Consider the following 27,973-nt stretch of genomic DNA (forward strand, 5'->3'; position numbering starts at 1 on the left):
GCCGATGCCTCCGTCGCCTGGCTGGAGTGGCCGCGGGGGAGTCTGGAGTCGGGCGGCCGCTGGTGGGAGCCGCGGGTGCCCGGGCCGAGATTGGGGGGGCAAGGCGGGCGACAGAAGGCCGATGCCTCCGTCGCCCGGCCCTCTACAGAATCCACCCCCCAAACCTCCAGGTATTTCCCTCCTTAGAGCTGGCAACCCTACATTCCCCTCAGTGCCTGTTGGTAGGCAACTAAGCTTGGTCCTGTCACCTACTTTGGCCTTTGGGAGAAAACACATTGGGGCCAATCCTGATAGGGTTGCCAACTCCAGAAGGGAAATTCCTGGAGACTTGAGGGATGGAGCCTGAAGAGGGTGAGGTTTGAGGAGGGGTGGGACCTCAGACAGGTACACTGCCATAGACTCCACCCTCCAAACCAGTCAGTCTCACATAGGGAACCATTGTTGCCAATCTCCAGGTGAGGGCTGGAGAGCACTCAGTATTACAACTGCTCTGCAGAAGGGAGGGCAGAAGTCAGCTGAAGTCAAAGGGGCAGATAATGGTAGGTTGGTGGCTAGCTGGGAAGAAGATGGGGTTGCCAACTACATGCTGACAAATTCCTGGGGATTTGAGGGGTGGAGCCTGGAGAGGGTGGGGTTTGCAGAGGGGTGGGACCTTAGACAGGTAGAATGCCATAGACTCCACCCTCCAAACCAGCCATTTTGTCCTGGGTAACAATTGTTGCCAATCTCCAGGTGAGGGCTACAGATTACTCACAATTACAACTGCTCTTCAGGTAGCAGAGATCAGTTCCTCTGGAGAAAACAGTGGACTCTGTCATTATACCCTGCTGAGGTCACCACAGCAAATTGACACTGTTTGCCCAAAGCCAGAGCACTACCCCAGAGCCTCTTTCTAGATCCCGTTGTATTGCTTTCACAACGGGCTTTACTGCTAGTGTAAATAAATAAATCCAAACACTCAGACCTGGAGACAAAGCTGCTCTGCACACATAGTTCCTGGAGGAGATGAAATGCACATCTAACTGTTGAAGAAAACCCCATAATGTGGATCAATAAATGCATAGGGAATAATTTATTAAATTTATACTGCACCTTATTTTTTTCTCCTAAATGGATCAAACCATCCTCTCCCAACCAAGCTTATCTCTAACCTCTGAGCCTGGGAATGCCTGAGCCTGGGGGAAATGCATTAGGGAGGGGAGGGGAGGGGGGTAGAGCAGCAGATTTCACAACCTTCTTCTAACCACTCCTCTGCTTTCAACTGTCCCCTCCTCAAACGTTACAGCTGAGTAGCAGACTCAGGTTCTGGCATGCAAGTCTGCCATTGTCATGTTTCATTAACCCATCAAGTGTTCAAAAATGATTTCCAGATCAAGGATAATGCTGCAAAGAGTATAAGGAACCTTACTTTAACCACTTTTGGGATTTTCAGAAAAAGTTTTATAAATTTTAACTTTACATACAGTTAATAACAGAATGTGATGAAAAAGGCATTCTCTGATCTTGCTGAAAGTCTGAGTTTTGCCCTAGCTCTGATAAGTGGAATCTGTAGAGCACACTTTGGTGCTGATCCTCACCCCTGCTCATACTCTGCCTAGCAAGCTGTGTGAACTGCAAGGAAGCACGGGTGGTAGAGTCTATAGAGGAGACGGTGGCACCCAAACATGGAACCTTTGTTTGTCTCAGGCGCCAAACCAAGAATGTGGACAACTCTGAAAAGGGCAATGCTCTAACGTGAACTAGATGTGCAAGTACTCTCTCTGTCGGAAAGACCCTCTTTGCACTTTCCTCAGATGCAAGCAACTGTAATATCCAGCCACTTGTGCTCTTGTGTTGGTAATTCCCTAATTTGGAAGAGCTACTATTTCTGAGTAATCCTGAAGATGCATTATTTTAAGATTAAAAACACCATTCTGACCAGGGGGTGGGGGGAGGTTTAAAGGGAAAAAAATCCAGGAGTTTCCATTTAGATTTATCTTGCAGTTTTCTGTGCTTGTGAACTAAAGCTGCTAGAACAGCAGCCACCAGACCATGGTGAAATGGCAACAAGCTCATACTTCCAGACTGAAAGCAGAAAATACCCAAATATGTTATCCTGTCTCCCTCCTCCAAATGGAAGGCAAGATCATCAGGCATAAGCACTGCTTCCAATGCAAAGTTCCCTCTGCCCATCACCTACCATTTCACCATCATTTAGGAGAGAAGCCAAAGATCTAAGTAGAAATCTAGACCATCACCAAGGATGAAAACCTGCAAGGGTCTACCAGACAACTTAATCTTCTCGGTTTATGGTTTTCAAACTGTGTTCCTAGGATACACAGGGCTCCACAGAAGATTAGCAGGAAATTAGGAATGGTGAATCGCTTTTCTCAGCAATTTAACCATTACTGCCAAATTATCCCTCCAACATGCCACCAAAGAGTGCATTCAAGCTACACGCTGAGTTTTGTAAGGGACAACAGATGAGGCCACAAAGGTCTGGCCTGTATACCATTAGAATACACTGCAGACACCTCTGCCATATTCATGGGTGCCTCAGTGGATAAAACAGATACAAAAAGGGCAGGAAGTTTGAAAACCATGTGCAGAGAATAGCTTAACATTGCTCTCTTCTGGTTACCTCTTCATTTGCAAGTTCCATGCTCTGCTGCGGCTCCATGATCCCGGCAGATAGAGATAAGATATCCTTCATATACAGAACAAACATCATAAAGCTTTTAATGAATGTACAGCTAGCTGGGGTTGCCTGTTACACTATGTTTTAGAAGCCTCCTGCATCTGAGTTGCACCAGGCATATGATTATGAGAAGGCAGTCATGGCAATCTATCTATCAAGACCAACAGAGTGGTACACTAGAGGCTGTCACTGGTTTTTGAGAGTTTCCTTAAGAAGAAATGCTCCACAGCTTAGTTCTCTCTCTGAAGGAATTTGTATGCAACAGACACCATTCAGAGGTCTGAAGGGAGACTTTCAAATCTATACCTATCACAAGTGTAAATCTCATTGCTTTATTCTTAGAAAAATTTCCACCCCTGGACATAGGAAATGATTCAGATCATCAAATAGGAATGCCCTCCTGGATGGTATGAAAAAACCTACCTGTACACGGGTACTTGTCAGTCACCACCATCACAGGTTACTAGTATGTACCTTCCACCTTAGCTCGGAGGAGCTATGTGGGCTTGCAAGGTCCCTTCCTAGTACGCTGAGAGATGCTAAGACCATATACCCAACCAACTTGCTAACACCAAGGTTTCTCTTGCCTCTGATTTATTTCTTATGAGGACATTAGGGAGTAAAAAGAGACACTGACAAGTAAGGTGAGACTTGCCACGCTCTTAAATATTGTGGCAATTTAGAAATCAGCTTAAAGAAGTCAGATCAAGCCTCACCGTTTTGTCTGGGGGCATGACTGAAGACTGCATGTCCGGTTATTTTCTGGCTGTGGTTTTTCTCTGCACAAATAATCTGGATATGCTTCATTGTCAATAATGCAAAAAATCTGCCGTGACTGATAACCTATAGGGGCAAAACAGGAAAAAGTTAACGCAGTTCATCTGTAGCAAACAGTACATAATTTAACCTGGTAGAAGCTCTCATAGCATCCCAAAGCATGTATGTATTATTTATTCTTTACAGGCCCCACCTCACTGGTGTAGTGCTGTTTGTCCCCGTCCCCGTCCCCCCCCCCCCCCGCTTGTGGGTATACTGTAGGGAGATGGACATCTCGGTTTGTATCTGAAGATCTCTAGGTCCCTTGTGGGTACATTAGTCTGTGATAAACCTATGAAGATCCTGTAGACACAATGTTTGTGCCTCATGGACCAGCTGGTTCAGATACATGGAGCAAAGCAAAAATCAATTTACTTGGAGAGGAACTGATTTGCTCTCTATGTTGGAGCAAAAAGGCTGCACAAGGAACTAAGCATTATGAAATCACATTACGTGATCACAACCAATAAGTGGCAACCAGCAAAAGACACAACTACATGGAGGTAGCAAACATGGCTTTTAGAAAATACAAGAACAGGCTTCTAAAGTCACGCCTGGTGTATGTGTCAGCTTTGCAGGCCAACACATGACATATACAGTCACTGGATAACAGACACAGCCCTACAGCCTCTCACACCCAACACTGATGCAGCTGCACAGACCTTTTGTGATATAAACAGTGTTTTGAAGCAGTTGATTTCTTGCCCAGGGATAATCCTGGGCAAGAGAAACATATTCACACATGGCTGTTTGTGGTAGTATTCCCCATGGCAGACTGTAAGGTCCATCCTCTGTTACCACTTACCTCCACCACACTCCACACTGCATTCACTCCAGGAGCCATATCCCCAACTGTAGCCTGAGTTCTGCCTTTGGAACGGCAGATAGTATTCATAATGCACCCCTCGGTTTTCTTCCTGGCTGATAAGCTGAAAAGAAAAGGCAAGGCAGGTGTAATGAAAATCCATCATTTTCCTTCTCCTTGTGGCAGTTTTTCCAGGCACTGACCTAAATGACTCTGGATTAAATGTGGGAAACTGTAGCAGTGAATACTCTTAAAAACAAAACAACTCTGCTCTGTGCAGAAAAATCCAGATGTGAGGGAGAAAAGTTCTACCAGCACAATCATACATTTCCCCAGTCGCTGGGATGATACCCAGGGTCTACCTTTCTTTCCCACCTAATTCTGAGGATACCGTTGATGATCTGAACTGGTGCCTGGAGACAGTAATGGAAGGTGTCAGGGTGAACGAGCTTAAGACTTAATCCTGACAAGACGGAAGTTCTCTGGGTTGGTAGAAAGGCAAACAAGCAACTCGAGATCTCTCCTGTCTTGGATGGGGTTGTACTCCTCTTGAAAAGCCAGATTCACAGCTTGGGAATACTACATAATACAGAGGTCACCTTAGAAAACCAAGTGGCTGTGGTGGTTTGGAGTGCTTCTGCCCAGTTTCGGCTCATGTGTCAACTGTGTCTGTTCATTAGTCAGTGAGACCTAGCCACAGCGATCCATGCCTTAGTTACATCTAGGCTGTGGATTTATTGCAATGTGCTCTACTTGGGGCTAGCCTTAAAGAGTGTTCAGAGGCTGCAGCTAGTGCAGAAGGTTGTGGCTAGACTGCTGGTTGGGGCCAGCTACTGGGACCATGTGACCCTGATATTACAGTAGTTACATTGTCTACTAATCCACTCCAGTGCCCAATTCAAGGTGTTGGTTTTGACCTTTAAAGCCCTACATAGCTTGGGACTGGGGTATCAGAAGGACCATCTTCTTCCATATGTTCCTGCTGGAAATTAAGGTCTCAGGGAGAGGCCCTCCTGACTGTCCCATCAATCTAAGAAACTCATTTGGTGGATACATGAGAGAGGGCTTTTTCAATGACACCCCCACAATTATGGAACAACCTCCCCAGGGAAGTGTACCTGACCCCTCACTTTTGATCTTTAGGAAGCAGTTGAAGATGGTTTTATTTAGGACCACATTTGTTTAAGTTCACTAGTAGTCTTCAGTTGTCATTTTAAATTTTGACTTTTATGTTTTTAATGTATTTTATTTTATATGTTGTATTTATGTTTTATGCTGCCTTGAGCTCTGTAAGGTAAGGAAGAAAGGTGGCTGTGATGGACTGTCAAGGGTTAATGGTCTGGCAGAGTCTGAGAACCTTTGAGTGACAGGCAGTACAAACAGAATTCTGTTGATTGCCAGTTAAGAAATGAAAGCTGGGAACTGACAGTTGAAGAAGAGACAGTTTAGCACTGACCGCGGGCTGGGAAAGAGGTTAAAAGAGCAAGTGGATCACAGTGGATCCTCAATCAAGGCAAAAAGGGACATAGCTTCTAGTCAAGAGAAGTAATCCTTGCCCAACAGAAAGAGAAATAGCTCTAAAACAAGGAGTGATCCCTGATCTGTGCATATAGAAGGACTTTGGGAACTTGGTTGGATGTTCCTGCCCTTCTAAACCTTAGGAGTCAGTGAAACGCAGGAACTTATGCTTGAGTGTTTAAGCAGACACTGAAAACAAAAGCCTCTCTCAAACTTTCAAAGACCTTGTTGAAAAGAAAAACACTTACTTGTTGGCAATATATTATCAGGATTTAATGTGATTACAAAGTTACCTCAGCTTTATTATTGGTTCACCTCATATATCCTAGCCCTGATTCCACCTGACCTTTCCCCCTCCATGTTAAATAAAATATTTTGTTTATTTTGAACTTTCAAAAGCCTCTCGTGTGCCATTACAGGAGTCAAATATAAGAAGGTGACTTTGTCTCTTCATTCAAGTCCCTGGCCTGGGCCAGCATCAAAATATATAATAATGTGATGACAGGGTGGGACAGCCACAGACCAAGTAATACGAAGAAAATAAATATAGGGGCTGCTCAGCAAGAAAGAAGAAACCAAGGTAAAATCCTGTGTGTGAGAGAGGGAAGAGGGCGAGATCACCATAGTGTATTTATGCTTTATGCTGCCTTGAGCTCTGTAAGGTATGGAAGAAAGGCAGCTAGTAAATGTTTTAAATAAATAAAGTGGCACAGATCAAGAACAGTTTTACAATCCAGCAGCTGTTTTCATGAACCATTCCTTCTGAATCTCAATTCCTTCTGAAAAACAAAACAAGAGCAAAAAACCCCACTTTCCCTCTCTTTCTTCTGGTCATCTCCAGCTTGGCTTTTTTGCCAGGAACCTGCTTTATTCCTTTCCTGTCTCACTTAGCACAGCACTCCATCTTCATTAAAGACAGTGAACTGCATTCTTGAGTAAGTGTGCCTCATTGATGGAGAGCTGGACCTATGTGCTGCTCATAGGCAATAAGCTATAATTTAGACAGACCTTAACATAGCCAGTTAAACTTAGTCTAAACAGAGCTAAACCATTCTAAGCCTATTGACTTCAATGGCCTTAGAAGGGTGCAATTCTGCATAGGATGGCACCACAAGTGGTCTTCTCTGTTTGACAATTGTAATCACAAAGTAGCCTGAAAGCCAGTTCCCCCTTCCACCTCCTTCTCCTCTTACCATTTGACCAATGGCCAAGCTAGTGGTTTAGCCAAAGACAGCTCAATGTTCAATCTATTTGCCATTTCATTTTTGCTTAGAATATTGGCCTTTCACTACACTCTGGCGATAATCCAGGACTATATCTCCTAAGAGACTTAGGACAAGAAAGTATAGGATAGACTTCCGGTTGATGGTGGCATGCTCACGGACTCACCTCCTGGACCTCCCGGGGGTGTCTCCGTGCTCTGGCGGACGGAGGGGGTGAGCAGGCTCGTAACCCCCCCCAGGAACCCGGGGAAGGGCACCTGGCCAAGGAGCTTTGAGGGGGTAGCCTCTTCTCTGGCCAAATGCCAGAGAATCGAGGCTCCCCCTTGCTCCAGTGGTCTGTCCAGCCGAGAGACCTGATGGTACAAGTGAAGCTAGCCGGTCAAGCTCAGGAGATCAGGCGTTTGAAATGATGAATGAAGAGGGGTCGGAAGACCAACTATGAACGTAAGTCAAATGAGAACTGATTTTTAAACGAAAAGACACTCCTTACCCGAAGCGGCGAAACGGCAGAAGCGAGTGGTGGGAGGGACGCCTCCCATGCCCATAAATCGTTGAGCGAAAGGGGAGGGAGTGGAAGAATAAACATGAAATTGCCCAGAAGTACTCATTCATCGAGCTATACAGATAAGCGCATCTTCAGAGACTTTAAAATTTATTGCAAAAGCAAACAAATGAGAAAAAGATGGCGGGGAAGAGGTACAGAGACAAAGAGAAACTTTTAAAAGCGAAACTAGAGTCCCCGAAGGTCCTGGAAACGACCAGGTGAGACGACGAAGGCGATGACAGAGGTCATGCGCCCTCTGCTGGAACAGCTCAATGTCTTTAAAGAACAGATGTCTGTTGTAACAGCGAATATTACTGCACAACAAAAGCAGCTGCAAGTTGTGACAACAAGCATTACTGCTCAACAAACGCAAATAACGGATTTGATTCAAGTAATGAAGCAGGATGCTGAGAAAGTAAAGGAAATGGCTGAGACAACGCAGATAGTGAGGAAAAAAGTGCAAAAATTGGAAAAGAAAACTGTATCTTTGGAAGATCAGATGCTGCAAGTGCAAATGGATAAGGCCAATATGGTCCTGCGCTTCCAGGGGGTGCCAAAGAAGAGAGACTCTTAAAGAACTTATGAGTGAGCTACTTGCCCCAGTAGCAGATATAAAGGCGGACTTGCTACTCAACGACATGGATGTGGCCTACAGGTCATATTCAGGATACATAAAGAAAAATAATCTGCCTGGGGAAATTGTAGTAAGATTCTCGAAGAGGCACGTCAGGGATGCTATCCTGAAAGCAGTTGCTGCGACACCCCTGAAGGTGGGGGAGAATGCTGTCAGAACGCTAAAGGATACTCCATTTGAAGTAAGACAACGCAGAAAGAAATACAAAGAACTTGTGTTTTTCCTCCAAACAAACTCAATTGGATATAAATGGCTGTTTCCAGAAGGAGTAATATTCAAGATCAAGGAGAAGAAGGTCAAGATTGACTCTGTTCTTAAAGCTCAAGAGTTTCTAAAGGAGCAGCTGGGAAGGCCAGAGGATGAGAAAAAAGAAGAGGACGATAAGTCCAGTGGTTCGTGTGGTGAGGACTCTTTGTCTGAGCAGGGGGCATCAGCCCCGAAAAGTTCCTACAAACTGTGGAAGAGAGAAAAGAAGTAGTAAAGGCTGAAGGACTCTGAATTGTGCCTTTGAGAAATTTGGTTCTAGGGGATGATGGGGGGCACTGTTATTGGGCAATTAAATGCAACTGGGGATGGTTAAAAGGGTTAAAAGATTGACACAGTTCATAAGAAGTACAAAGATGAAAAGTCTGAATGAAGTATAAAAAGCTAGTTGGAGATCTCCTCTCTTGGGTTTTTAGTTAGTAGTGGGTTCTTTACTTTCTCCCTTATATGTAGCTTTCCCTTTCCCTTTCCTCTGTTCTAGTTTTTATAGTGTTTAAAAAATCAATAAAAAATCTTCTCCGGGGGCTTTAAAAACAGAAAAGAAAGAAAGTATAGGATACAGGGAAGTGAACACAGATACTTACTTCAATGACCAAGGGCTCAGTGGTGGGACCCCTGGCATGAAGTAGTTCAGGGGCCAGATCACCTTCAGAGCCTCGGTCATAATGCACCACTGTGCTTGCGATATGTAAGGCCCGGCTGAAATCGATAGTCCAGTGCCCATTCAGATAGTATGTTCCTTGCACATTCTTGATGGCTGAGGGGAAGGGAAAATAACAAGGCAGATAAAGCATAAGAACTGTCTGACTTAAAATTAAAGACCTGATATTCAAGGAGCGTTATAATAGATGGTTGATACAATGCCTGGTAACACATATGACATGACATGGTAAATATGTCCTGAGGATCGGTTCATAAGGAATTTTCAATAGCCTCAGGAAATACTAACATGCAGATAACTAGAGGATTCCCCAAGTGTACTGTGTAACTTCCAGTGAATGGCAAGTGAAAACAACTGTAGGAAACGGGTGTCTTGGGTCAACACATGTTTGCTGCGCCCTTTACTCTTGCTTTTGTAGTAGATAGCAGCTACCACCAAATCTTTGCTACACCAACAAAATGTGCTGCCTTTCCTTGTTTACAGGCAGCCTTCCAAGTAAAAGCAGCTTCTCATCATATTGCATATCTCAGACTCATTCATTCAATGAACAATCTCCAACCTTCATTTTGAAATTACAAAGTCCCAGATAGAGTATGCTTTGTTATTTCTGAATGGTACTGGTCTAGAGTTATGCATTTTAAGACCATTTATGCAAAATGGTAAAAATACTGTGCTTACCCAAGAAGTTTCTAGTTGGTGTTGCTTCTTTAATGCGAATACTTGTGGCTCCCATGGGAATGATGAAGATTTGATTGTAACCTAAAGGAAATTGAGTGAGTCAGACACAATAATTTCAAGTTACTAAGACAGGTGTTAAATCACCTGTGCGTGTACAGAAGAGGTTTTGCAGAATGAAGAGTAACTAAATGGGAAACAATATAAATCCAGCTGTATCTACTCCATTGATTTTGAATTGGCCAGATCAAGATTCATACTTCTCATAAAACAATCCATCTATGTAATTGATAAAATACAGCCCAAAAGAGTGAACCTAATGGGTCAAGCCCTAACTGTGATACAGTCCAGACTTCCCTGGGCTTCAGTTATCAACTCTGGCTTTGAAGATGTAAATAGATTAAGAGATGCAATAAAGTCTCCCTTCCAGACCCAGTCTAAAGATCCCAGATATGGCCCACTCTTGCCATTTAGTTATTAAACTGTGGCAAGAAATTCACTGTTCTATACCTTTAGGGAGGTTAGGCACATCAAAGAGACCCTTCACTTCAAAACATGCTCTGCCATCTCCTCCACACTGCAGACATTTGTCTTCCTTCTTGGAAGAATCCAGCATGTTATCACAGCCCACGGTCTGTAAAACAGCAGAGCATGAACTGAATGCAAACATGGCTCTAAAGACCAGTTAAAGAGTTATGTGGGAAAAGATAAAAGGCAAAATTAATATTTAATCCTAAAGTCAAGAAATTGAAGAATTAGGCTGGAAACAGGGTTAGAACAGACAAGACATTGGGGAGATTCATAATTTGATCTTCCCAGCATCTTTTAAAACTCAATTATAGTACAGGGCCCTGATTCAAACTAATGCCAATGTGATTAAACCCAGAGAGGTGTTTAAACATTTCAGCTCCATCAGCATTTGCAAACTGAAACCATCCTCCCCACATGATTTCAGCCTAAATTAGGGCCCTACACAGCTGTAATTTGTTTTTAGAAGACTAACAGAAATCTATGATCTCCTTCTCATCTAGTTTGACCGTTGGTTTTTAAAACAGGCATGGATTTTCTTGGTATACACACATTTATTTCATTTCATCTCAGAATCCACTTTCAAATTTCATTGGCAGACTGAAACTCTGGGGATTCTTACATATTCAGATTATCTAGGCCTGTTTCAGTCTGGTTTCTCTTCTGGTACTGAAACAGCTTTGATGGATGGACAAACTAGGAGATTGATGTGGAATTACATCTTTCTGGGCTGACTTTCTGAGATAGAAGAGGTGGGTACCATTTTGCAGTGGTTATAGTATTTCCCGGAGAACAGAAGCTAACGATGAGAGACTGCTAGTCTATCTATGACAATATGGGGCACAGCAAGGATTCATCTCATTTCTCATGCTGTCCTGAGATTTGGGGTATACTGTTACCAATATGCATAGGACACCCCCAACCAGTGTTCCCTCTAAGCTTAGTGTGAACTAGCTCACAGGTTTTTAGCCTCCAGCTCACAGATTTTTGCCTTAGCTCAGGACGGATGGCTCCAGAGCAAACTAATATATGCAGTAGCCAAATTGCTCGCTCACAACTTTAATGCCAGTCGCTCACAAAGTAGAATTTTTGCTCACAAGACTCCACAGCTTAGAGGGAGCATTGCCCCCTACTCTACCTTTCCTTTTCATTTAGTTTCCAACAGGGATCTGTAAATGTTCCCTACTACGTCATGAAGCTCACATGGCAGCCTTTAGCTAGTTCAAGTCTCATATCCAAACTTATATCACTGTGTTGTCATGAGGGTAAAATGGGATAAAATCCTCCAATTACTTAGAGGAAGGACAGAATACAAATGCAACAAAAATAAAAAAGATGCAAGAAGATTATGCTGGCTTCTGGACAGAGGCAAAAGGATACAAATACATACTCGACAAACTCCCTCAACGCAGATGTCGTGCTTCCCTGGCTCACAGGTTGTTCCATCTGTCACAAATTCTTTATGCCTATAATAGAAGTTCTCTCCCTTTGGGATACAGTTTAGTTCACATTTATTAGGAGCTGTGAGGGATATTAAAAACAACATATTACTTACACGCACTATCCCTCAAAAATGAACTTAAACTGTTTTCCTTCTGAAACTTTATATTTCTGCCCCACTTTTCCCAGTTTTTAAAGTGATTTCCAGTATCATTAAACCACACAACATTTTTAAAATTACCAATCAAAATAATAAATTAGCAAACAAAAAAACCATCCACTGAATTGTTAACATTGAAAATGAGCATAAAGTTGAGGAAAAACACCAAAACAGTCACAGTGTCAAAGTACAATACAAACAACATCCCTGAAGAGTATATATATCATGTAAAGAATAGATTTGCATTACTAAGTTCAAGTGTACAGGAACTGGAGGAACTATGGGTTGAAGCCAGAGATGTTATAAAAGAAGAATATGCAAAGATTATTCCTGTAGCCAAAAGAAATAAAAAGCCTCATAAAATTCTTTAAATTGCTAAAGACGGATGAGAAGCAAAAGTAAAAGGTGACAAAAAGAACTATTAAAGGTGGCAAAAAGAACTATTACAATAGCTAATGTAAAGAAATAGACGATAACAACAAAGATGGATGGTTTACCAGTGGAGTGTTATCAAGTATTTAAAGAAGACTTAATTCTCCCATTTAAACAGACTTTACAAAATATTAATGAGAGGAAAACCATACCTGATTCATGGAATGCTGCTCTAATTACACTTATACACAAGACAGGCACTGATGAAAAAGAGATTAAAAACTATCCCCCAATCTCTCTTCTTAATGCAAATTATACAATTTTTGCTTCTATTTTGGCCTCAAGATTCAAAAATATATTTGTGCATATTATACATCAGGACCAGGTGGGATTTTTACCCAGAAGACAGCTACAACAAAATTGAAGAGTTATCATGAATGTACTTGAATATTTTGAGGTACATCCTGATAAACAGATGGCAATAGTTTTTCTCGATGCGGAGAAAGCATTTGACAATATTAATTGGGATTTTATGTTAGAACATTTAAGAATATCACTATGTGGAGAGAATTTTATTACTATGGTTGGGGCTATAGCCAATAAACAGAATGCCAGAATTCTGATAAACGGAGACTTATCATAAAAAATGGATATCCTTTGTCGCTGTCCTTTGTCGCCATTATTCTTTATTTCTACTTTGGAACTTTTGTGTGAAACAATAAGAAATGATACGCTAATTAAAGGGTTGAAAATAAAAGGCGAAGAGTACAACATTCAAGCTTTCCCACAGAAACCATTTCACTTTAACCCAAAATCTGTGTAGTCTAAACTGAAGAATCATTAGAAAATTCATCTTACCTCCATAATAAGGGAGCCACTTGTATCTCTTTCCTTGAAATTCTGTCCCATCAAACTCTGCACATTGCTCTCCTCGAAAATCTCTTGAGCCTTCAGGACAGTTCTGGGAGAGAAGAGAGAGGAATCTGGAATACAATCTCACAGCAAGGAATATAAACAACTTACTTGGAAGAATCCTCCAGAGTCTGACTTCCAGTATTTTGTTCAGGACAATTTAGCTTATGGAAGATGGTTAACAATCTGCTTCTTATATACTTCCAAAAGCATTTTGATATAATAAGCACACAACTATAGACAATATGGTGCACAGATCTGAATCTTGGGACTGGGGTTCATACTCTTATCAGACACAAAAATTATTGAGTAACCTTGGACTAGCCAAATGTATTCCCGGTTAAGTCATAGCACTGGTAACTTATCATGTGTAACAACTAGTGGTCTCAGATGCACGTTCCTGTTTGCATTCAAAAATGCAGTTCAAAAGGCTCAGATAAGCATCAAGAACATGGATGGGCATCCATATGAATACTGCCTATGGGGTAACTTTCTCCTATAGGATTGTTGTGAGAATTAAATGGAGGTAGGATAGGATACAAATGCAATTAAACAGAAAGGATTTGGGAATTAAGGTTCTGTTATATTTGCATCATTTTCATATCTTGTATGTTTTGTTTTTCTCATCACATTATTTCATGTGCAATATTGATTATGAAAGGACAGCCTAAAAACTCCTAATAAACAACAAAGATTGGTATGCATTCCTGGGCTTATTTAGACAATCATGGAACTTGTTCAGACACTGCTTATCTCCCCACCCTCAGTTCTACGCACAGTGGATTTTGCCAAAGGATCTTAGAATCTTTCATCAACCCTTTGATTCACCCCTTGAATATATAAACAAAGCAGAGGTTGAAATTAAATCTAGGAAGTACTAGACAGAGATAAATAATGGTGTAAGGGATATGACTGTTTATACAAGAAAAAAACATATTTTAGAAACAAAATGTACAGAAAGGCACTGTAGAGTTGCACAACACAATAGAAATATTATATAAAAGGTTGTTCAATAAAGTATAAAATCCAATAAGACATCAAGTATGTAACTACTGAATTGTAGAAAGGTAATGATTTATATAACCTGAGCTAGATAGCCCAGGCTAGCTTGATCTCATCAGCTCTCAGAAGCTAAGCAGGGTCAGCCCTGGCTAGTATTTTGATGGGAGACCTCTAAGGAATACCAGGGTTGTGACACAGAGGCAGGCAATGGCAAACCACCTCTGAACGTCTCTTGCCTTGAAACCCCACAAGGTTGCCGTAGGTCAGCTGTGACATGACAGCACTTTCCACCACCACAATGATTATATAGATACCCTTACACTTATACTTCATAAATGTTAATGTTAATTGATCTAAATAACTTACCCCGATTCACTTATCTCAACCACTGGTGCAAACAAAAATCCTCACCATACACTTTTTTGCTACTGAATCATTATTTTCCTGCAATCAGTTGCAAGCACAATTAAAATGGTGGTTCCATATAGTACTTAGTGTAGTACTAGATTCCACATAAAAATCTGGCAATGCTCATCCCCATGGGCAAGATCCTACTATACATTTATTTGGAAGCAAGTTGCACTTACCAAGGGTTTCTAGTTCTCCCTGCAACTTTCCCTTTAAATTTTGGTCCTTTGTATTTCAATCACTTTAATGCTTATACTTCTTGTACAGTCATGGTGGCTACAGCATTCAGGAATTTATCTGCAATTATCAGGATTTTTCCCCCTGTGTGTGTATGACTTACTGTTTTTTTAATTGCCATAATTTTTTAAATTTTTAAATCATGATAATTTCATATGTATGCAATTACAATAATTAAAAACAAAAAGTTAAATTAAAGATCAACTGCTTTGGCTGGAAAGGGAAAATTAATTAAAGCCCACCCCTTCTAGGAATAAGAACTAATAATTAAAGACTGATTAAAGAAGGCTGCAGTCATCATGCCTGAACTGAAAATAACTAATTAAGCAGAGAAACAGAAACTGCTGTAAAAAAAAATGTAAAGCAAAATTTAAAGGAACAGTAGCTGTGAGAAGCCTCAGTAGCTTTGCTAGTCCACACTCGACAGACTAGCACTGCAACTGATTTTATATTTTTAAAAGGTCATCACAAATTAGACCTGGAAAAGGATGAAAAGCCTAGAAGATAGTGTTGTCAGTAAAGCAACCTGAATTCTCATTTATAAAAACTGACGTGAAAGAATGGTGTCAATTCCAAAATAAAGGGCTAGTATACAAGCAATCTCTAACAGGTTGGTTCAAGAATGGTAGTTAACCATCTTACTTTAGTAATTCTGAGAGTAACAAATCTTGTTTCATTATTGGTGAAATTAGTTTCACAAAGTTCACTTGGTTTTCTGTTAACAATGAGTAGATGCTGGCTGCTGAGAAAGCTTTAGCTCTTGAATGAGAAAGAATAATCAATGGCAGGGGGGAAAAGAGAGCTAATTGGTCAGTTTACCTGAACACTGCATGATCGATAGCTTCGGGATGGTCCTACACAACTAGACCCACCATCTGCCCTGAAAGACAAACAATCTGCAACAGCTCAGAAAATATTAGAAATGCCACAGCTATATTTATTACATTTACATCCCATCTTCTATTACAGAATAATAGTCTAAGCATCTACCCTAATGAGAAGGCATGACCTGCAATCATGGCAAACCAGGGGCATTTTAAATGCCACCTTAACCATCTGGGAGCCACTGTTCTCTGAGCAGCAGGAATTATATTCAAGTTACCCAATTCAGCATTCCAAGACGACCCACATTGTTGGCCTCCATTCACATTACCTGAGATACTGCAGCTCTATTCACACATCACAGTGAACACAGGTACATCCTGCATGTACATTCATACAGCTGTTGGTAAAAAAAAGCCAACACATGTTCACTTTTCAAATGAAACTATGAGCCAGTACTAGGATTAATGTAGGGTTTTAATCATACGTACATTTCTACATGTATCGAATGTAACATGTGAGTTACTCAATGCAGATATAAAGAAAAAACAACCATAAACTGTACACAGATTGTATGTGCATTCACTGTAAACTGTGAATTGGGTTAAAGAAGGAAATAATGGAAAAGTAGCTTCCACAGTACTAGACTAAAATTTAAAGGGCCTTCAATATTGCACTAATCAGCACTTGTCATGAGTGGTTAACCCAGCTGAAAACAAAATTGTAATGCTAAGCATATACATTAAGTATACATGCTTTTTAAAATGTTATGATCATCCAGGTTACCAGATCTCTTCTTTTTTGGGTGCCCATCCTCTTTTGGACTCTTTTTAAATACCTGAGGAAAATGTACCCTTTTTGGATTGGAAGGTTATGAGTATTCCTAGTTAGTAGCAATTATCACAGCTTAAATAATAGGGGTATTTAAAATGAGATTTGTCATAGTGATCCCTTGTTTGAAGTAGTCAGTCGGGAAATATGTCCTCTTTTTTGCTCTTGAAAATATGGTAACCAACCCTAAAATAGCATAAAGATAAACCAAGATGAAAAAGCCATTTATTGCTATTCCTCTGTCTGTGGGCTGGCCCAGACTTGTGTGTGTGTGTAAAATAAGAGCATTTATTATTTGTTGCAGATGACTTTCTTGTAGACAGTGCTTCTGTTGTGTGAAAATGAAATTTCCTCAGCATCTAAACCACAAAATTTGTGGCTGGACAAATATAATTTTGCCTCCACGGAGGTCATCTCTAGGGATTGTGACAGTGCAAATGTTTTTTTAAACACAGGTAGCTGTATTTGATCGATTAGAAGAAATGTCAGTATCAGAAAAATAATATTGTTGTTAGACCTAGCTAATGTTCATGAAACAGCATGTACCTTTTCCATTTGCATTAAGCTGTTTACCAAGCTTTAAAAAAATAAAAATAAAGGGGGGAAAATATTCCTGTGGAATACAATTGCAAAACTGCCAAGTACCTCTGGGACATTGTCTATGACATGTAGAAGAACAAGGAAACTCCCCACCCCTTTCCATTTCATTTTGTGAACTCATCTAGCCCTTGATCAAAATTCTTAAAATGGCACGACACCCAGCAGTTCTTAACTATGGCTGGATTGTGCCATTGTTTCAGTTTTGTGAAAGATGGATGCTTCTCTTCACTACAGAAAAAGATATCCATCCCCTGCCCTTAAAAACAAGACCACAATAGCAAAAGCCACTAGGAAATCCCTCCAAAGCTATAGTAATAATGCAATCCTAAGTAAAATTATGCTCGTACAGATCCACTGAAGTCAAGGGTACCATTACCAATTATCTGAGTAAAGGATATAGCACTACTAGCTATAGATTGGAGTAGTGCTACATTACTTTTTAAAAAATCTGGAAAACAGTATCAGCACCACATTCAGACCCAGGAAAGGGTGAGACTAGAAATTTTACACTATTCAGAAGGAAAGAAAACTGTTTTTTGAAAACATCGTAAGGTAAGAGACAAAAGGGGACAGAAAACTGCTTGTTTAGCAGTTTTCTGTTTGTTTACACAAGAGTCATCTGTTTCACCCATAACTCATAATTTCTCCTGGGTGCAGTTCTGCCTGCCCTAGCAGGCCCAAGCATTTTACTGCCACATGCTGCCAAGGTCTTCTCTAGATGATGTTAGTGAGATGATGTAGTGCTAACAATACTCCAGCTGTGTCTATAGTTTCTGCTGCCAGTTGTTGTTTTTTAAACACCCCAGCACAGATCAATTCTTCTTCTGAAAAAGACTTGTGCAAAAAATTTGAATGTAGTGTAGTAGTTAGGTTACAGTGTTGGACTAGAATCTGGGAGAACCAGGTTTGAATCCCAACTCTGCTATGGAAGCTGGCTGAGTGACCTTTCCCCACTATTTCCTTCCCAAAAAGCCCTAGCGTCTCCTCTTTTCCTCCTTTCTTCTCTTCTTCCCATCTATCACCCAACCTACCTTTATCTCCCCCCCCCTTCAACTTCCCTCCCCCTGGCAGCCTCTCCCTGGGAAAATTCTGCAGTTTTGGCTGCCAAGTTGGGCATGACCCAGTAACACAGAGGGGAACCTGCATGGACTTACAGGGAGAACCTCACTTTCCCCTGTATCCCCCACCCCACAGTATTTCCTTTTTCCCTCCTCTTGGCAGCCCCCATATCCTCACATTTCTCTGCTTCCTTTTGTCCTTCCTACACAACCATCAATTTTTTATCTGTCCTCCATCTTCAGCTATATTTCTGATTTATTTACTTAATTTATACTCTGCCTTCTTCCATGCAGGGGACCCAAAGCGGCTTACATCATTCTCTTCTCTTCTCTACAGCAGCCATGTAAGGTAGGTTAGGCTGAGTATGTGTTACTGGCCCAAGGTCACCCAGTGAGCTTCTGTGGTAGAGTGGTCATTCAAACCTGAGTCTCCCAGTTCCTAGTCTGAAACTCTCACCACTTCACTACAATACACTGGCTCTCATACGGTGGCTGCTGTTGAAAAGCAGCAGGTAGCTGGGGCTGGATGAATCATACAAATCAGGTGGCAACTAGTTGCCTAGTGGTTGCTGGAGGGCCTGGCCCCAATAAGGCCTCCCTTAAAGGCCAAAACAGCCCTGGAAAGGATCTTGCCCTTTACTGACAAACCAAGGCTTGAAGGCTGGCAATAGTTGTCATGGTTGCCTAGCAATGGTCACTGAGAGCACTTGTTTCTTAAAGTTACACCGCTGCTTTTATTATTTGGGGGGTGTTTTAACATTTTTATTTTCTTTTAAAGATTTCAGATTTTTCTGCAGACCTGGGCTTTTCACCCAGGCTTGTAGAAAGTCTATCTTGTCTGATAGTGTCTCCAGTCTTTTCTTCAGCAATGAGAAAATGTAATTCTTATAGTGCAGCATGGCCAAAAACTGCTTTCCCTTTTGATGGTAATGCCTCCAATTTAAGACAAAGTAAATTGGCCTGGAAAGGAAAAAAAAACCCCTCTTACCTCTGTGAGTAGCAACGCCGCTGCCGAACACTGACTCCTCCACCACAGCTCCGGCTGCAGTCACCCCACTCTCCCCAGCTTCCCCAGAAGTCACTTTGCCTCTTCACTTTGTGAGCCTGTAAGAACAATTCAGTGGTAGGTAGATAGTAAACATTTCTGATCAAAATGATATTTGAATTTAGAGTTGCCATCCCCCCCGATGGGGGTGGGTTTTCCTCTGATTTTGGACCCCCCAACCCAGAGGTGAAGTCATCACACCAGGCACATCATGCGAGGACACTCTAGCATTTGGCTAAAAACTCTATGGTGACCAGGGATAAGCATGGAGCCCCCTGCTGGAAGCCGGTAAGTGCCTGGCAACCCTGTTTGAATTACAGGAGATTCAAGTGAGCCTTGTTCCCTTTCCTTTTGTGATGGCCCCTTCTTAGAAGGCTGCAGAGGCATAATTTCTATATGTCTCCCCCTCAGCTGGTAATTCAAGAGGTCAAGAGACACAAGACACTGTTCCCCCTTCCTCCCACTAGTGGCCAAGGCTTCTCCTCCCTCAATACCATCCCTGTGGGGCAACTGCTGCTAGACAAATCTAAGTCTACTAGGGATTGCTTCTCTTATTTTCTGTTCCTTCCATAAATGGCCACACATAACCTGCAAGCTAACGTTTGGCCCCCTGACTCTGTGAACCATTATATAGACCACTCATTGCTTAGGAAGTAGTTAAACAATAGGTTTAACTATTGTTTATGCATTATCATGTCTTGCATTATCAGATAATGTCATGCATTATCAAACTAGCACTATCAGACTAGCATGGCAACACAGCAGCAGTAGCCATAACCATTGTGGAACTGGAAGATATATCTTGTTTATAGCACAAAATTGCTGCAGGCATGGAACTGGGTGAGAAGCAGAATGCAGCAGAGGAACTACACAGTATTCTCAAGGGATTCCAGCTAACACAGTTAACTCTATGAGCCTATGTGAGCTTACTGTTTGAAGTTAACCTTCTACAAGGCTAGAGGAAACAAAGGCATTGATGGTTTTATTTACTTGTCAATTTGTCAAGCATTCATCAAAGCTGCCCTTAAATTTGCGCCCTTAAAATTGTTTTAACTGAAATGTGCTGGTTATGTACAAATTAAATAAACTATATTTTCACTATATTTTGGCTGCCAGAGCTTGCTGGTACCAGTTCCTAGAATCTGCAAGATAAAGGTCTCAGATCCCCAGGTAGCAGGATCGGAGGCCAAACTAGACAGTGTGTGTGCAGCCCTCCAAAAGGACAAATAATTCTCCAGAGCCATTTTGCGTTAGGAAATGGCACGGGAAAAGATCTGAAGTCTGTTCTCCTCTGCACCACAGTTCCAAACTGAATTAAGTCTTTACAGGACTTCAGAAATTAGTTCCCGACTTCCAGTTGGTGGATTGGCGATGGCGGTCACTCTCCCCAGTTCGTGGGGAGACGATTAGCACTCCAGCGGCAAGGAGGGGTGCTGCCTCAAGCGGCACCCCCACGGAGCCCTTGCGATGGGTTCCAGGCCAGAGGGCTTTTGAGGGTTAGCCTCTTCGATGGCTCGATGCCGGAGAATAGAGGCTTCCCTCCGCCCTGACAGTCCTACGCTGAGTGACCATATGGTACAAGCTAATTCGACCAGGACAAGCGCAGGAGATCGAGTGGAACGACAAAGGAGAGAGCGAGGTCTGTGAAAGGACCAACAATGAACGTGAGTTCAAAGTAAACGGACTATTTTGATAAAACGGAGTACTCCCCCCGTGGGAAAAGCGGAGCGCAAGGAGGGACGCCTCTTGAGCGCAGAGACAGATCAATGCAGCGAAGGGGGTATGGGGAAACAAACAACGAGACTATATTGAGAGACTTACTTGAGTACCAATAGTGAAAAGATGAGTCTTTTGAGCCCTGACAAAGCTGTTTGAAATTGTAAACAAAGAGGGAACATGGCGGCTTCCCGAGGAAAGTTTAACCGAAACCAGGCAGTTAGAGTCCAAGACTGGAAGAGGGAGCAGATGTCATGAAATTACTAGCAGATATGCTGAAGCCAGTAATGGAGCAACTCGGTGGTATTAACCAGTAACTGGCTATATTAAATCAAAACTTTGCTCAACAGCAGTGCCAGCTGGCAGAAACGGACTGAAAAAATTACAGAAATGGACACCGCAAATAAGAAAGTTAAGAAAAGAGTGACAGATGTGGAAACAACACAAAAACTTCAGGAAACTCGTTTGTTACAGCTTCAAATGGAAAAAAGCTAATATGACTCTTAGATTTCAGGGAGTGCCTGAAACTGAAAAAGAAGATTTGAAGAAGACTCTGGGTGAGATTATTGCTCCAGTAACAGGCTTATCAGTGGAAGAAATAATAAAGGACATGGAAGCTGCCTATAGGGCATATTCCAATTATATAAAGAAAAATAGCCTGCCTGGAGAATGTGGTTAGATTTGCGAGAAGACAGACCAGAGATGCAATATTAAAGGCAACTTCGGCAAATCCACTGAAATCTGGGAATATAACCATCAGAACTTTAAAAGATATACCATTTGAAATACGTCAAAAGAGGAAAAGCTACAAGGAGCTCATCTCATTTCTTCAAACCAATGGAATTCAGTATCGGTGGGCGATTCCTGAAGGTGTCATTTTTAAAATTAACAATAAATAGAGAAGATTGACTCCATTTTTAAAGCCAAAGAGTTTTTGAGACGTCAGCTGGGATCAGAGGAAGACCTGAAAGATGAAGAAACTAAATCAAGTGACTCAGCTACTTCTGGAACGGACGAGGGCTCTGTGGGCGAAGCGGGAGCAGTGAAAACTGTATATGACTAGAGATAGAAAACCGAAGTAAGGGCAGAAGGACTTTGAAGCAAAGAAGATGCTCAAGAAGTACTCTCATAAAAATTAATTTACTAACATAGAAGTGTAAAACAAGAACTCTACAAGTATATTGTGTGACTAACACTTTTATTACTAACATATAGCTTAACACAGAAATGATCTCCTTCTCTTGGGTTTTTAGTTAGTGTGGGTATCTTTCCTTTATCCCTAGTTGTAGTCCCTTCCTATATTTTTCGTTGTAGTCTAGTAGTCTTATGAAGAATAATAAAATTACCCCCTTGGGGGTTTCAAAAAAAGAAGAAGAAAAGAAAGAAATTAGTTCCCAGTGGCTGCTGTCTGTTTGAGGGGAATGAAATTAAAGTAGGGAGAATACAGACCCAACTGATTTAAAAAGTCATATCTTAGATTAACCTTGAAAAAGACATCTAACCTCTAGATCCTGTAGAACCATCACTACTGGGCTATATTAGCCATTGCTCTAACTTGTATAGAAAACTCCTTAATCACTTGTCACAATTTTTTATGGCGAGTTACATTCCCCAGGCAGCCAATACAGTTGCATACCTACTAACATATATCCTGAGGGCAGTGTTGAAATCTATCTAAATAGAGTTTATAATTACATTCTCAGAAGGTACTGGATCATGTATCAACAAACAATTCTCCAAGAGGACATTGTTTCATCAACGGCTGCTATTAAAAGCTTAGAATTTGACCACCATTTGTGCAACGTTAGTGTTGTTATAGCTCTTTTTTCTGACTTCTGGATGCATTTTCTAATTGGATGCCTGATAACTGTTAAGCACTCAGAAACAGTACAAAATGTGACCCTTCCAGCATTTGATAATTGCTTCCAGACAGATGCCTGTCTGAAAGCAATAAATCCAGCTTCAGTATTAAAACCCTTTTAAAAATCTGGCTGTCACTTCCAGGGATTATTCTGTTTAGCAGCACATAGCAGCTCTTACAAGGACAAGCACAGTTTCAAACACCAGTGCAGAATAAATACATACCATAATACATCTAATGAATGCCAGGCTTTCACTACTGTCAGCAGTGCCAGCATTTGACAGTCTCATATCAAAAGTCAAAATAGTACACACATATACATTTAACCTGGAGAGGAGACCACAGAAAGGTGATATGATAAGCATCTTCAAGTATTTGAAGTGCTGTCATATGGAGTTTTTTCTGTTGCCCCAGAAAGTTGAACCAGAACCAATGAGTCAAAATTAAATCAAAAGAGTTTTAGCCTGAACATTAGGAAGAACTTCCCCACAGTTAGAGCACTTCCTCAATGGAACAGGCTTCCTCGGGAGGTGGTGGGCTCTCCTTCTTGGGAGGTTTCTAAACTAAGGCTAGATGGCCATTTGACAGCAATGATGATTCTGTGAACTTAGGCGGATCATGAGAGGGAGGGCAGGAAGGGTTGCCTCAGAGCCTAGTTCTTGTGACACTTTCTTACACACCCAGGAAAATGCTGATCACTACTTTGGGGTCAAGAAGCAATTTTTCTCCAGGGCACTTTGACCAGGGATCCTGGAGGTCTTTTGTCATCTGCTGGGCATGGAACATGAATCACTGGAGGTTGGGGGGAAGTAGTATTTGTGAATTTCCTGCATTGTGCAGGGGGTTGGACAAGATGACCCTGGAGGTCTCTTCCAACTCTATGATTCTATTATCTGAGTTTTTGACGGAGATGGCCTGCTTTCTTTGTTCCATCTTTGTGTGTCATAAACACAGGTGTTTACATGTGCATGTGTGTGAACCATTGTCACTTTTTAGAATCTCTTGCCAGAAGCAATGGTTCATCCGCCCCAGGCAATCACCTAGGGTTGCCAAGTCCTTACTGTATGTAGAGTGGGGGACTCCAGCGCCGCTCCAGGAGTCTGTGCGCGCGCAAAAAGCATGCGATCCGCAATTACGTCACCCGGAAGTGACACAATCACGCCGGGGGAGGGGCCACAATAATCCGAGGGAAAACCATAGAGTTTTCCCTCGGATGACCGCAGCCCTGCCCCCAACGCGCCCGACGCGACTGCGTCACTTCTGGGTGACGTGCTGACACCGGGCACGTCGCGTGCTTTGGGGGTGGGGTTTCCCCCGGGGCCCAATCCGCCGGTGGTGGGTAACGGGCCTCTCGGGCGGGGTTTTCCCCGCCCCCCGGGGGGACTTGGCAAGCCTACTTACCAGCCCTTTCGTGCCACCCCCACCCATATTGTCTGGTCTGCCGCATGAAGTGGCAGCCTGCGAGCTGCTCTCCCCTGCCCAATGGGTGGTGTTGGGGAGCCTGCTTTTTTCCTTGCTCCCTCCTTCAGAATTTATCACAGGCATATAGTTCAATTCAAAGCACACAAGAATCAAACTGAAAGTCTATCTAGCCCAGCATCTGGTTTTCAGCAGTGGCTATCTAGATGCCTCCAGGAAACTTACTCAATGGTTGTTAGCTCTGGCTTGAATAATACTGAGTTGTGCCCCCCCCTCCCCACAGCATCATGGTGCTTCTGTGAACCTCTCAGGTTTTCCTCATCTTTCCCAAACTTGCTTTGGTGCAATGTTTTCAGACAGATTGCAGTAAAGCCAGGGTGGCATGCAGGTGAGTGGAAAAGTCCAGATCTTCTGAGCGCTGCCCATATCAGTACCTTTTTTTTTGTTCCCAGTCGCCCATGATGGCCATTTCCTCCTTGCCATCAGGGAGGCAGCTGAATATTAAATTCACAATTGAATATAGTTTAATATTGTTACACTGTTAAACTGTGACAATAGTCTATCAGATTCTCTGAGTTGCCAGATTTTATTTTTTTAAAAGTAAGTCCTTTCCTTATAAGATATAAGATGAAAGGTACATCTCTGCAATTAAAGCAGCTGAAAACCTACTTTTACTTAAAAATGAAAGCTGGGGATTCAGAGAACCTGATATACAGATTGAATATAACTGTTTTGTTATAACAACTACCAACTGAAACAAAAACTGAAAAGCCCCCAAGTGGCTTGGGGGGTGGTTATTGCTGGGGGACTGGGGTAGGGAAAATGCAAGAAGACCTGCTATGAGGAATCCTCCATTGTTACGGTGTTGTATCTGCAGCAGAAGCAGATACAACACTCTTAGACTAGGGACTCTGTAAGAAGCCCAGGAAGAGCCAGAAAGTCAGGGCCCTAGTCTCCTTGGGTTCCCAGTAAAGGTAAGTAGACTTCTACAAGGAGAACCACATAATTACAATGGGTTTTAAAAGGGGGATTATATATAATTATTATTTTAAAAGTAATTATGAAGCCAGAATGCCAGCAGGGGGTTGGGGGCTACCTAGTGTTTTGCACAAAGTATGTATGACTATCTGCCCACTGGACAGAAGTCTTGGGTGTGTGCCTGGTGCAAGGAGCTCCTGGTTCTCAGGGAATGAGTTTGCTCCCTTGAGGCCAAGGTGGCTGACCTGGAGAAGCAGAGACAGTCAGTTAGGCACATGGAGAAGACTCTCGGGGACTTGTTAGTGTCCCACTCTGATTATGGCAGCCCCGCCACTGTCAAGGAGCATGCGGGTTGAGGGGAAACAAGGCACTGTACTGCGGATAAGAGGAATGTGCCCTCAGAAGGGACCTCTTCTTCAGCTGGTGAATGGGTATCCTCTCTCACCAAGGAACCATCCCTGAGCAGGGAGGGAAGGGGGCTCTTGGTAGTTGGTGATTCAATCCTTAAGCAAAGACAGCTGGGTAGTGAACCCGCGTACTGACTGTATGGTGACTTGCCTGCCTGGTGCGAAGGTAGCGGACATTACATGTGTTCTAGATAGGCTGGTAGATAGTGCTGGGGAGGAGCCAGTGGTCGTGGTACATGTTGGCACCAACGATGTGGGGAACTGCAATTGTGAGGTCCTGGAGGAAAAATTTAGGCTGCTAGGCAGGAAACTCAAGGCCAGGATCTCCAAGGTAGCCTTCTCAGAAGTGCTACCTGTTCCACGCGCAGGGCCGGAGAGACAGGCACAGAGTCTCAACGCATGGATGAGACGATGGTGTAGGGGGGAAGAGTTCAAGTTTGTTAGGTACTGGGATGCTTTTTGGAACAAGAGGGAGCTGTACAAAAGGGACGGTCTCCAGTTGTCCCAAGAAGGAACCAGGCTGCTGGCGCTTAAAATCAAAAATGTGGCAGAGCAGTTTTTAAACTGAATACTGGGAGAAAGCCTAAAGGAGATGAAAAGTCTCTGGTTTGGGATGGCTCATCTCAAAGAGACGAAGGGGTAGCTGTTACTTTTCTACAAGGAAATGGATTCGAATTGTCCACTGAGACTGTGGCAAATGATATGGACTGGCTCGCAAGATCTCGAGGCAACAAGAGGACGGTTGTGGGCTTAACATGCATGGGAAACTATAGGTGTTTATACACGAATGCTAGAAGTGTCTGAGGTAAAATCGGGGAATTGGAATGCTTGGTGTTGGGGGGGGAATAGACATTGTTGGTATTTCAGAAACTTAGTGGGATGAGGAAAATCAGTGGGATACAGTGATTCCTGGTTATAAATTATATCGGAAGGATGGGGGGGAAGGGTTGGAGGTGGGGTGGCTCTGTATGTCAGAGAGGGTATACAGTCCAGTAAGACTGAGAGGGTAAGAGAATTGGATTCGCTTCTAGAAATGCTATGGGTTGAAATAGTGGGCCCAAAAGGAAGCTTAACACTGGGAGTTTATCACCCACCAGATCAAAAGGTAGAGGAGGATTATAAAATGATGAATGAATTAAAGATAGTGGCTAGATGAAATAACTGTGTTGTAATAGGTGATTTTAACTACCCACACATTGATTGGGTCAATATGTGTTCACGTCGGGAAAAAGAGTGTCTAGGGGGTGAGGAAAAGTAGCAACCCAAATGAGAACCTTGCTGTATGGGAAAAGCTAAGGTGTGTATGGTGAAACAATTTTGCCTCCATGTTTCACTTACAGAGCACAGCTTCTGGGTAGTTTTACACCTTCTCCACCATTTCCAGTTCTAAAAATGAAGCATTGTGATGTCTAGGCCAATTGACTGCCTTGTTCTATGCCTTGTATCTGGCAGGGATTGATTATCAAATCCTACAGTGGCATTATAGGAAGATATATCCTACCAACTTCATTGTGGTAGGGTCGCCAAGACCTTTTCTTCTATCTGAAATTTTATTAAATACCACAGCTCAGTTGTTTAGGCCCTTAAATGCACCAGCATTCTGAATAGGGTCCAAAAGCAAACAGGCAACCAGTTCAGATTTTTCAACATGGGAGTAATACAATCCCCTGTGTCCCCAGACGGTGGACTGTCTGCTGCATCTGGAACCAAATGAAGTTTCAACACAGTTTTCAAATGCAGCCCCACATAAAGTGCATTATGGTAATCTAATCTGGATGTGAACTGAAAAGTATGCAGGCGGAGAGTGATTCAGCTAAGCATACCTTTATTTAGTTCAGAACAAAGACAACTGACCGGCGCGCAGGCCGGTTTATATGCATTCAGAAAACCCGCCACCAAGATCACCTAAACACACACCCCACTCCCGATAGGCTATTTACAGTAACCGAGAGACCCATTGGCCTCCCGGCTGGGGACCTAGCCCTTTGATTGGGCCGGCTAGGATCCTACGGACCCATTGTCTCTCGACTTGAAGCTACAGAGGAATTGTGCCTGGCCAGCCCGGGCAAGTCCGGGCATGTCAGGCTGAATACATTACACCCCTCCCCCCTTGGTTCGCAATGCACCCACAGACGAAGTCCTTCAGGTGTGCTGGTGGCTTTCTGGGGCGTGTCAAGCGGCGAGGTTCCGGGGTGGCTATTGTTTCTGTCTCGGGGGCCCTTGGAGCTGAGTGGGCCGGGCCCGGCGAGGGGTCTGGTGTAGCTGGGGTGGCTGGCCCCTCGGCTCGAGGGTTCTCCGGTTCCGCCCGGAAAGGCGGCTGTGGGTCTGGTTCCGGAAGCGGGGCCGGTGGAGAAGGCTCC

At 42.7% G+C, this 27,973-nt stretch overlaps 1 protein-coding gene across 1 annotated transcript in view; it reads right to left on the reverse strand.

Moving 5' to 3' along the window:
* Window positions 1-27,973, reverse strand: part of PAPLN (papilin, proteoglycan-like sulfated glycoprotein) — a 116,772-nt gene that overhangs the window by 45,396 nt on the left and 43,403 nt on the right. Inside the window, exons 3-12 of the mRNA XM_015420071.1 lie at window positions 19,176-19,291; window positions 15,696-15,756; window positions 13,176-13,278; window positions 11,736-11,866; window positions 10,328-10,451; window positions 9,821-9,901; window positions 9,066-9,238; window positions 4,299-4,422; window positions 3,394-3,520; window positions 2,621-2,686 (exon numbers count right to left, since the gene is read on the reverse strand). Of these exons, the coding sequence (XP_015275557.1) occupies window positions 2,621-2,686; window positions 3,394-3,520; window positions 4,299-4,422; window positions 9,066-9,238; window positions 9,821-9,901; window positions 10,328-10,451; window positions 11,736-11,866; window positions 13,176-13,278; window positions 15,696-15,756; window positions 19,176-19,291 (1,106 nt within the window). The remainder of the gene's footprint in view (window positions 1-2,620; window positions 2,687-3,393; window positions 3,521-4,298; window positions 4,423-9,065; window positions 9,239-9,820; window positions 9,902-10,327; window positions 10,452-11,735; window positions 11,867-13,175; window positions 13,279-15,695; window positions 15,757-19,175; window positions 19,292-27,973) is intronic.

This window comes from Gekko japonicus, unplaced genomic scaffold (assembly GCF_001447785.1).
Source record: "Gekko japonicus isolate JY-2015 unplaced genomic scaffold, Gekko_japonicus_V1.1 scaffold27, whole genome shotgun sequence".
NCBI classification, from domain to species: Eukaryota; Metazoa; Chordata; class Lepidosauria; order Squamata; family Gekkonidae; genus Gekko; species Gekko japonicus.